Consider the following 11019-nt stretch of genomic DNA (forward strand, 5'->3'; position numbering starts at 1 on the left):
AAGAAAATAAATAAGAGGAATTTTACAAAAATAATAATCTATTTTAAATCAATATTCTAATCATGTAAACAGCATACTTGATAGACTCTTAAACTCCAGCGACACTAATACACGTACGTTATTATTATATATGACGTTGGGGGTGACATTCAAAGTGTAATTGCTGGTCAGAAATAAGTCAAATACACTATGAACATTCCGTCTGTTCCCTTGTATCTCTTCTGTCCCTCTGTAGGGATGGCTGCGAGGATAGCGGCCAACCGCTCAAAACGTCATTGAAAGTCATCATCTCAAACAAAGACGATCTTTGGCTGTAAAATGAAGGTGAGAGGTGGGGGCAACGGTTAACTGAGAGCTTGATACAAAGATTAAAGTGTCACTTCCCTAAACAAATGTCTCCATTCCTGTTATTCTCCTTTAGGGGGCACTGTACATTCATATTAAGTTATATTACAGTTCCCTATGTCTTTCCTTATTTATTGCCTTATTGTTATAGTCACATAAACATAAACATTTTCTATTAACATTGTTGAATAATGTGCAATATACCTAATAGATGAACGAATTAATACTGTATCTTGTAATTACAATTTTATAGCAGGTTATTTTATGGTTGCTAATTTTGACTGGGTACTCATAAATACTATATATATACTATTATCAGATGTATGTTTGAGTTATGAGGGATTTTGTGACAAGTCAGTCCCTCATTTCCCTTCAGAGGATGGAACCAGTTTGCAGTGATAGTGGATAAATGGGATGGACATGTAAAGATGCTTTTCAGGTTTTATTTTAGATAAGTAACTTACATGATATGATTTTAGCTTGTTACTAATATTGTCTGAAAGTGTTTGGGTTATGATTTTGTAGGCGTAACTGCCCAGATAAAATGTAACTCTTTGGCAATTGCACAACGTCAGGACATCCATGCATGTCATCGCTCCGTGGCAGGCCCAGTGTCATGAACGCAACACTGAAACTTTGCTTTGATGACAAAGCTCTTCAAATATGTAGAAGAGCAAGCACGACTTTGCTAGACAGAACACATAAGACACACATCTATAAGCCTGTTAACACGTTATGTGCGACAACTAACTTCCCTCATGTCTTATGACATAGTTATACATTTTCCAGGCAGTGCTTCATTTGGTTCTGCTTACCTGTTTTGCATGAGCTTGGGTGCATCAACAGAAGGCTTTACTGCTTTCTTCTTCGTATTCAAATAGTTGAATTTAATTAGGTTTGTTTAGAATGACTACTTTATTAATGGACTGAGGATGCTTAAACAGCATCCAGAGCAAAGGTCAGGTGTCACCTCGCTGACTGGTACAACTCCTGCCGTCTATCCAAACTAAACACCGAGGACGTTTGGTCTCTTTCTGGTGGCAAAGTCTGGTACGGAGTTTTACGAGAACTGGGTGTTACACAACACCAGTGGACTAGATTTGAAATTTGCGACATCACTGGCACAGAAGCCAAAAAAAAAAATGATGGTGGGCAAAAACATGGAGGGAACAAAAGCTGAACTTGTGAAATGTGTCTTGTACTGGCTCTGTCACTTACAAAGATACTTAGAATGTCTGTTTATAGCAAAGTGATTTTATTGCAGCATATATCAGATTATTTCAACAGACATTTTACACCATCAAGAAAAAAACAAATCTGTATGTAAAGAACAGTCAAATTCATAGTGTACCAAAACATAGTAAAAACAAATGGCTACATATTGTACAGCAAATGTAAGTGAGGAGAATATCCAGGCCCATGGAAACACGGCGCCCTCTGCAGTAGTTTTGCATTCATCCTTTTGTCTATAAAAATAAAGTGGACATGTTTCATTTGCGTGGAATGTCAGCACACCATCGAGGTGTTTGGATTGAAAAATGTACAAACTGCTGATGGTGCAAATGATCCGTAATGACTTTTCCGTGCAAGAACTCCTCTGTTTTTCTCCCAGATCGCTGTCGTGGCTGAATGCTGCAGATTTCAGCTGAATATTACTTAACCAAGTCAGAAGTCTCTGTGTTGTCTCGTGCAGAACTGTATGTGTCCAGACATTTTGTGCAACTTCTGCTTGTTCCTCCATTTCTCCTCGCTTGTGTCGGAACCCTGAGGACATTTGGTGCCTCCTGGTGGTGATAACTAAGATTCTGCAGGAGAGGAAACCCCCCCCCCCGCCCAAAAAGAAAAACTAAACCAAATGTCAGTCAGATTGCAGTTTTGTACAGAAAATAGTCCTTGGGCGCGTTCATTTAGCCTCTGGAAGCAGGAACTTTTGCGTAATAAAGAATTACATCCTGCATTAGAAGAACTCATTTTTTCAGTGCGGATGTCTTGATCCGGCTCTCTTCCAGTGTTCTGAAGAGACCGCTCCGCTCTCTGTGGTCATAGGTCACGTCGTCTCCAGGCCGCTCAACCTCAGATGTACACACACTGATTGGGCCCCTCGTCGTTCTGAGGCGGATCTGGATGTTTTCCTGTGTCCAAACACAAACCAAAACACAAAGCTGCATTCAAGGTGTCTGATTACAACACCAGATACCTTCAAATGGCCTTTCACCACTCTGCACCTTTCTTGTGCCTCTTTCAAGGTCGCGAACTATATATTTTGTTGGGCCAGCATCTAACCTCTATACCTCCTTCCCCATCATCTAACTCCTGGTTGAAAAACCTCAAATCATGTCGGTTCACAACATAAATATACTGTACTACAATCATGGATCGTTGATCAATATAACTATGTACCAAATAATAGGCCATCATCTTTAAAAATCTTTTTGTTTATTCGACATGCGCCCTGGTGGACCATCTACCCAGTGAATGACACAAATGCAGTATAAACAGAACATAACTGTCATAATACTGCAGTATAAACAAGAGCATAACTCAGTAATCAATTCTCTGTGATCTGTTTCCATAGTAACAGTTGTTTATTGAAACCTGGCTGGCTGGCTGGCCGAGCGAATCTGCCCACTGTGTTTTTACCTCTTTGGGCGCAGGGACCTCCAGGGTGGTCTCCTCTGGCGCTCTGACAGCGATCACCGTGTGCCCCTGGAAGATTGGGATCTTGCAGATGTCCTCGTGGGTCACGTAGGCCCACGTGCGGCACAGGTTAAAGAAAAGCTGCTTCATCGGTTTAGACTTCAGTTGAGATTTACTGCACAACAGCTCTGGCAAAAACCAAAGCTGCAGTTCCACTAAAGGCCACTAGACTCTGCTAAGTGTGATTTTTGTATTGAACGACAGCGCATCTTCTAATGGGCTTATGCTGCTGTTTGATTAACCTATATCAGCATATTAGAAATGTGATGTCTTATTAGAAGGAGGGATTAAATCTAATCCGTGGCATTTAAATCTTCAAACTTTAATGGAAGTAACAGTTCTGAATCTTCTTAGTAGACATTGGAAAGGATATGCCGAACTCTTTGTGTCATCTGTCATTTCAAAGAGCTGCTTTGCGCAGGTTTTGATGAGCGTGTCCAGCATGTCCTCCACCAGCTTCAGGTTGTCCAGCTCTCTCTCGAATTTTGTGCGTTTCCTCTCCAGGAAGGCGGAGATGGGAGTCTGTCCTCTGGATGAAACACAAGCCACACAGAAAGTTTACAGCAAAGATAAGACCACAGGCCATGTTCAACGTTGGGCTTCAAGCGTTGATGCAGAGACAAAGCTAAACACACTCATCCTGTCCAAATTAGGCTTAAGAGACATAACGTGCACTAATAATTAGTTGTGTGTTCACTCACATCCACTTGATGATGTTGGCAGACTCTCTCTGAATGAGGCTGATGCCATCCAGGACGTTGGTGATGTCATACACTCGTCTCTTGCGGGTTTGCAAGCTGGTCGTTGCCACCCGGAGGTCCACTGAGCCGTCCGGAGAAGCGCCGAGCAGCTCCAAGAAACGTCGGGCCAGTTTCCCCAAGGCCATGTCTGAGCATGACACAACACATAGAAAGCATCAGAGGCAGATTTGGAAAAGGTGGCTGAGTAAATATGGCTCAGGAAGGTAGAGCAAGACACTGATGGGCTTAAGAGTGAGAATATGAAAGGAACACAGCATGTACCTGCTCTCCTTATGGGTTTGCCCTTGGTCGCCTCGCTTTGAACTCTTGAACACACGGGTAAAACACACAATTATTCAATTAAAATTACAATACAATACAAGATTTGGGCAGCGCAAAGAAGCAGAAGTGGTGAGCTTGTTACCTGACGATCTCGACCTCTGGAGGAGTCTCTAAATCCTCTTCCGGCTCCTGTAAACAATAACGACAGCAGATTGAGTTCAAAGCTGCCCTGAGTTAGATTACACATAGGTGAACAATTGACACCACAAAAATCAGCAGCACCCTCACCTGCTCTGACCGATGAGGTGTTGGATGAACAGCAGGATGGTGAGCAACGTGAGCAGCATCATGAGGAAGAGGACGGCTTCCATAATCGCTGTCTACACCAGCAGCAGCAGCAGCAGCAGCATCCACCCTGCAGCTGTTCCACTGCTCCTCATCATCTGAGGACTCCACTCCCCAAGGGTTCATCATGCTCAGGGACCGATCCAGGCAAGGAGGCATGATGGGAATGGCATCACCAGAGACCCCGCTGGTGGTGATGTCATCCGGCAGGAAGTGATCCTCGCAGATTAAGTGCTGCTCTGCGGAGTCGTGTTTGTCTGTCTCCCTCAGAGCTGCCAGCCAGACCTGAATAGTCATCAGTGTGTCATTAAATGTCCCTCAAATGTGTTTGTTTTTCATTGTTCGGTAACGCTCAAAGGTACCAAAAATGAGCAGAATTGAAATTAGGTTGGAAAAGAAATAATACTATGCTAGGCTCACGACTTATCAATCAGCCCCTAATGAGGAAGCATATACAGTATAGCTCTTTGTGGTTGATTTAGCGCATCAAATAAATGAGTTGACTGATAAATTGAGAGCCTAAGGAAGCGAGCAAGAGCAGCAAATTTCTGATTCATCCCAAAACATTCTGGTATACGGTTTGCATTACTTTTCATCATTTATCTAATCCATAGGTAGATTGATAAGTTATGAGCCAGACCGATAAGAATGGGCACATGACTCACTGTTTTTGTGTAAGAAGTGTGTCATCAAGTTGGAAAGAGATGAAATGGTAAAATAAAGAATTGTAATATGATTTTCTATGCTGTTTAATATTGTTGAATGATAAATAGTGAGCCAAAAGCACAAAGACATGAACAGAGTGCTCCAGATGTGTGTTGAGCTGTCAGGAGACTGAACATCCTTCCTCGCCCCTGCCCCATCCCTTAAAGCTACGCCCTGTAAACCATATGAGGCCATATCTGAATATAGTAGCTTCAATTTTGGCAAATTCCTACCAGACTTGTCTGGAGATTTGTTTGCTCGAGCCAATCTCTTGCGTTTTGCATCGCCGCTTCTTGACAACAGTTAACGGTTGCTTCTTCTTCTGCATGATGCAAATGTATTTTAGAATTTTGAACAGTTATTCACTTCATTCATGATGTCATTATGATGGGTTGTCAAGTGTGACAACATTCATTTATCATTGTGGAGGGTTGCTAGGGTGATTTTAAGTCAACTGTGACATCATTCATGGTGTCATTACAGGGTTGCTAGAGAGGTTGTTATTGGCAACGCAAATAAAAACTGCAACTGCTGAAACAGTATTTACGTTAAATACAATGGCAATGAATAAAATCATATGCAAATACAAGAACCTGTAGTGTTGGACGTTAAAGTAGGAATCGTGCTTTTAGTAACTCAATACAAACATACACACAAGCATTCTGTAATTAAAAGTAGTAACAAAATAATGATAAAATAATAAGATATAAGTCGTTGAAGATGTTTTACTATGGATGGGGGATTCTGCACTGGGCTCACTAATTATCATTCAGCCTCATTTCCAGCTTTTACAATCATACATTTTTCTACGGTTGGGTCGGACGCTGGCTCGGTACCTTGACGCGGGCCGGATCTTTGGGGAAGCTGAAGAACCTCTTTGGTGGCCGGCTGTAGATCTCCCGGTTCAAGGTGTCTTTGCGGTTCCGACACCCGGACACTACACACTTCACCATCCTGACCGTGCGGACACACACACACACACACACTCCTCTGTTTAACGGTACATCCGCCCGTCGCTTCGATTCGCTTCGTTTCGCTTCTTACGGTTTCATCACAAATATACAACGAGACAGCTGCTTTTTCTGTTTTTGTTTTTGTGTGCCTTCACGTTTTTAGACGACCCTTGACCCGGATGTACAACGGCAAGGAAGGAAAGCGGAGGGTGGTGGCGACCTTTGGATCCGCGTCCATCTGCGCCCCCTACAGCACGGAGGCTGTCACTGCTCCGGCATGAGCTCCACTTTAGCTTTTTACAGGTTTTTATGATTTTCTAGAAGTCTATACAATTAAAACAAATTATAACACAGATAAACAGGGACTTCGGGACATTGTGGGACAGTGATTAAGCTATCGTGATGTATTTTAATCTTGGATTGATGAAGAAAGATCATATCGACCAATCATAGCGCGTACGAACAGCCGTGTGATCTATAATAACATTGTCAGTACAGCCCAACTTTTGAACCTGTTACATAATCATAGTTCTAGTTAAGGATTGGACAGGAGTTGTCATACCAGAGGCTCGCGTGTAGATCAGGTTAGTTCAGTTTAGCAGCAGTGACAGCATGGCCGAGAGGAAAATACATGGAAAAACCGCAGCAGAGCCACTTTTCCTGCAGTTTAATGATCTGGTCTGCGAGACTGTCGGTGGGAAGGTGAGTCAATGCAAACATAAAGTTTTGAATGAACAACAAGACAAACACAAATATCAAAATATATTTTTCTATAATAATATTCTTAAATTTTCTCACTGCCAGGTAATTTTTGCGACAGACGAATGGTTTGCACCTGCTGCCAACCTGCTGAAGGTATAACATGTATCCTCCTCATTTTAATCTGCTTTGGGATGTTCATCATCATTTACAAAGACACATAATAACATATAAGCGCTCTCATGTCCTGCAATGGTTACGATCAACCCACAGAGAGAGCCGGCACAGTTCATAGCGTCTGCTTTCACTGAGTTCGGAAAGTGGATGGATGGATGGGAGACGAGAAGAAAGAGAATTCCAGGTTCACTCTTCCCTTTCAAACTAATTCTGCTGTCTTTTTATTGGTCCAAAATTCTTACCACATGGGTAGATTTATAACAAAGCTTGATCCATAATGACAGAGAAAAGTGGGGGTTGCTCGGTTTTCTACTTTTTTATGTTAAAATGATAAGGTTATTTCTTTGTACCATATTGAATGTTTCTGTTTTGAATCTATTTGGTTGTGTAAGGTCATGACTGGTGCATCATCCAGCTGGGAGTTCCAGGCCTGATCTATGGCTTTGATGTCGACTCGTCGTTCTTCACAGGAAACCATTCACCCCACGTCTCCATCCAGGCCGCCTGTCTGGGTAGGAGTCCATACATTTAACCAGGACGTCTTATTTAAAATAACAACTTACATTTCTTCTTTTTTGTTCTTTTACTTGGAAGCAGAAATGATCAATGTGCAACATCAGATTTTTTTTTGTTGCCAAATTTAGCTTTTAATAGTCCACAAATACAGCATGGGTCTAATATGTATAATAAGTATTTATAAACACGATGTGAGGGCTGATTGATTAGTCGTGAGCCTTAGTTTAACAGCCAGTCTACGCACATTATTTGAACAATGAGACTTTTACCTCTCCCCAAACATTAATTTGGATTTTGGAGCTTAAATAACAAATCCCTGCAGCATTGGTGGCAGATATGTGTACAGTGGGAAGGAGATTATGTTGGAAAATAAGTAACTACAAATCCCTCGAGAGGTTCCCATTGCTCTGCTTACGACTCATCCATCAACCTTAGTATAACACGGTTAAGTACAAATAATGAAGGCAGTTCACTCTGTAAGTCGTGTGACTCCTCCCCCTGACCAGATGACCCCCCCACCCTCACCCTGGAGGGGGACCGAACCGGAATGGCCGCCTCTGACAGTCAGCTGGCTGCTGTCGCCAAGGTAACACTGACATTCAGCTGGTTACCAGAACCCCATTCACAGACACAAACACTGCTGCCAGCTGATGGTGTGCTGATATTGACAGTTGAGCTCTGAGACGTGGCCGGAGCTTCTGTGTGTGTCTGAGCTGAATCCTGGATATAACGACAGCTGTCATAACTACTTCCATGTCAACTTCAACCACAGAGTCACACACCTACGTCTAAATATGTTCCCAGGTGCGTAAATTACAATGAGTAAGAATTTCATAATGTCAAACACCGTATATGATGTAATGTGACAAGCAGGCGGGAGGGAGTGATAACTCTACACACCACCTGTGTTAATCAGCCAATCAAAATGATGATGGTGTGTTCAGATGGAGGGATAGCCAGACTCAGAGTGTATGGCATAGGGCAGAGAGACTGGTTGTCTGTCCCTACCAACCAGGACATCGACTTGGTGGCTCTGACCAACGGAGGAGTCTGCCTGGGCTACAGCGACGCCCACTTTGGACATCCACGCAACATGATTGGTACAACACACTTGGTCGGAAACCTTCTTGTCTTTGTCTTCTTCTTCCTTGTTCCTTCGTTCTTCATCCTGCTTTGCTCTGCAGGTCTGGGTCGGGCTTCCAGCATGGCTGACGGATGGGAAACAGCCCGGAGACTGGACAGACCGAAGGAACTCGAGGTCCATGCACACACACATTCATACACACACACACATACACACAAAAACAAATCACCTCATGTACTTGAAAGTACTTGAGGTGTCAGCATTCATCTTCAGCTGCTTGTTCCTACTCTTTATGACATCGTTTTGTAACTTGATATCGGCCCGTTGACTTCCTGCAGGCTGATGAGCGGGGCATCCTGCAGGTGCCGGGCTGGGAGTGGGCGGTGTTCCGACTCGGTCACCCCGGGGTGATCAGCAGCATCGAGGTTGACACCAACCACTTCAAAGGTACACACACGCCTTCACTTATTGTATCATCACATCAGCTGTTTGTATTGTATTGTATTACTATGACCTCCTACTTTGTCATCAGTTACAACCATCAGAATGTTAGAATGGTTTGACTGATGGTCCTGTTTCTGTCCAGGTAACTTCCCGGACTCCTGCAGAATCGAAGCGTGCACTTTGACCCCTGAGGAGGAAGCTGAAAGCATCAGGAGCAGGTGGAATTCTGGGACTTGGCGGGTTCTCCTGCCACCTCAGAAAGTATGTTTACTATATCAGTCATTTCGTTTTCTGTCTTTAAAAGATCAATTGTCCCCAACATGTGGTCCGAAATCAAGGTTAAGGCTATATACTGTAACTATAATCCCCAATAATGCATAAAGTTTGAGTATTGGTGTTTTTTTTTCCCTTCCTGGAAGCTTCTTCCTGCTCCTTCTGTATTGGCTCCACTCTTCTGGACTGCCACCTTGTTGTTGGACCATGTGTGGTAAAAAAAGTGTTGTGACTAAACATGAAATCAATTGGATAAACTTGCTGACAAACAGTGATGAAGGACGTGTTGGCAGACGGTGAGATGAAAATGATCCTCTTCTGCATATTTACAATCCTCTGCCAACGAGAAACTGACAAAGATCAGAGAGGCTGAAAATATCTTTTCTTTCCCAGTGGAGAACATTATCACACAGTGATGAACAATGTAGTGTCACTCGGTGCCAACTGCTAATTTGGCAACAACTATTCAACATCATCAGCATCAAACTAAAGATTTCTACAAACAGTACTTCTCTCTTGTATTTTTCTGTGTGTTGCAGCTTGGTCCTCATAACAGACGTCACTTCAGTGAGGCAGAGCTGACACAGAGCGGAGCTGTGACTCATGTCCGCCTGGTCATCGCCCCCGACGGAGGGGTGAGCAGGCTCCGCCTCTGGGGACCACCCATGCCAACCTCAACTAGAACAGCAAAGCAACCTGCAACACAGAGCCCAAAGTCCAAACTGTGAGACAACAGAGCAACGTCCAAATGAAGACACAACAGAGACCATCAGCGTCCAAAACGTGACACAAAGACCAACAATGTCCTTCCTCACTTTGCTACAGAGACAAAGTCCAACTAGTAATACAGCAGAGACCATCAATGACCAAACTGCAAAACCAAGCAATATCTAAACCAGGCGTAACAGAGCGGAGCATCCAAAATGTGAGCAGAGACATCAAATCTGTAATCAGGAGACACCACCAACATGCAAACTGAGGTACAATAAAGACCACCGCTGTCCAACCTGTCGCACCCATCCAGGGGCCCTGACAGTAAACACTCAAAAGTTTGGAATTCTCACTGTTAAAGCTCAAAGTGAGTATGAGCTTTATCAGAACTAAACAGAAGTTTAAAATGAGACCTGGTTCTTCTGTGAGAAACACAGAAATGCTTCACGTGAATCTGAATGGTGTTAAAGCAGCAGCAGCAGAAAGCGCCGCTCCCTCTCCCTCTCGCCACCCATTATTGTTTACCCATAAGCCCCTTTGTGTTTTCTCCTCATCACATTCATTTATTCACATTTAACGTTATCGGCTGGATCAGCGAGGCGGGCATTTCCTCTCAATTAATAACCTGAAGCAGCCGATGCAGGGGGTGGGGGGGATCGATGATGTCTCCACCTTCTTCTTCGGAAATTAACAAAATAGATAAATAAAATCTAATAGCCATTGATCCTCCACTGTATCGATTTCCTTTTGTCTTCTCCGCCAGCGTAACGTTCCATCTGTCTGCCACCAGCTTCACTTGATCACTGCCCAAGGTCAACTTTAATCAACCTCGGGGGTGGGGGGGGATGTGTGTGTGTGTGTGGGGGGGGGGGGGGGGGGGTGTCGTCCTCCAACAGCCCTGTACTCGTCATCATCATTATCATCATTCATCATCATTCATCATCATCACTGTCGCTGTAGATACTTTACAGATTCCCATTTTACTTTCTACATGAGGTAAAATCAGAAAATATCACTAATCAGCTTAATTCAGGGATGTTCTCTTCTT

At 43.4% G+C, this 11019-nt stretch overlaps 2 protein-coding genes across 4 annotated transcripts; one reads left to right on the forward strand and one right to left on the reverse strand.

The window, feature by feature from the left end:
* Window positions 1–1585: 1585 nt before the first annotated feature.
* e2f6 (E2F transcription factor 6) lies at window positions 1586–6247 on the reverse strand. The gene is made up of 8 exons (XM_076155128.1): window positions 5951–6247; window positions 4353–4694; window positions 4207–4253; window positions 4065–4108; window positions 3744–3930; window positions 3416–3571; window positions 2986–3100; window positions 1586–2477 (listed from the first exon to the last, which is right to left on the reverse strand). The coding sequence occupies exons 1-8, from the start codon at window positions 6065–6067 to the stop codon at window positions 2313–2315; spliced, it is 1173 nt and encodes a 390-aa protein (XP_076011243.1). The 5' UTR covers window positions 6068–6247; the 3' UTR covers window positions 1586–2312.
* Window positions 6248–6514: 267 nt separating this feature from the next.
* On the forward strand, window positions 6515–10702 carry allc (allantoicase). Of its 3 annotated transcripts, none has more exons than XM_076155041.1 (11): window positions 6515–6769; window positions 6872–6922; window positions 7040–7127; window positions 7336–7455; window positions 7966–8045; window positions 8131–8263; window positions 8376–8573; window positions 8644–8717; window positions 8882–8990; window positions 9130–9248; window positions 9800–10702. In XM_076155041.1, exons 1-11 carry the CDS (start codon window positions 6680–6682, stop codon window positions 9986–9988), a joined length of 1251 nt encoding a protein of 416 aa, XP_076011156.1. In that variant the 5' UTR covers window positions 6515–6679; the 3' UTR covers window positions 9989–10702. The 3 variants fall into 3 exon arrangements, with proteins under 3 accessions (XP_076011156.1, XP_076011158.1, XP_076011157.1); XM_076155042.1 differs by having other exon boundaries at window positions 6521–6769; window positions 8404–8559; XM_076155043.1 differs by lacking the exon at window positions 7040–7127.
* Window positions 10703–11019: the final 317 nt, after the last annotated feature.

This window comes from Genypterus blacodes, unplaced genomic scaffold (genome assembly GCF_046128005.1).
Source record: "Genypterus blacodes isolate CSIRO-AG114 ecotype Tasmania unplaced genomic scaffold, CSIRO-AGI_Gbla_v1 ptg000064l_1, whole genome shotgun sequence".
NCBI lineage: Eukaryota > Metazoa > Chordata > Actinopteri > Ophidiiformes > Ophidiidae > Genypterus > Genypterus blacodes.

What these genes read in the sequence shown, in the direction of transcription:
- e2f6 (XM_076155128.1), bottom strand. Translation starts at nt 6,067, where the DNA reads ATGGTGAAGTGTGTAGTGTCCGGGTGTCGGAACCGCAAAGACACCTTG. An exon ending in GCCAACATCATCAAGTGGAT is followed by an intron (nt 3,572 to 3,743) that starts GTGAGTGAACAC and finishes TGTTTCATCCAG; the next exon opens with AGGACAGACTCCCATCTCCG. An exon ending in GATGACACAAAGAGTTCGGC is followed by an intron (nt 3,101 to 3,415) that starts ATATCCTTTCCA and finishes CCTGTGCCGCAC; the next exon opens with GTGGGCCTACGTGACCCACG.
- allc (XM_076155041.1), top strand. Translation starts at nt 6,680, where the DNA reads ATGGCCGAGAGGAAAATACATGGAAAAACCGCAGCAGAGCCACTTTTC. An exon ending in GAGAAGAAAGAGAATTCCAG is followed by an intron (nt 7,128 to 7,335) that starts GTTCACTCTTCC and finishes TGGTTGTGTAAG; the next exon opens with GTCATGACTGGTGCATCATC. An exon ending in TGACACCAACCACTTCAAAG is followed by an intron (nt 8,991 to 9,129) that starts GTACACACACGC and finishes GTTTCTGTCCAG; the next exon opens with GTAACTTCCCGGACTCCTGC.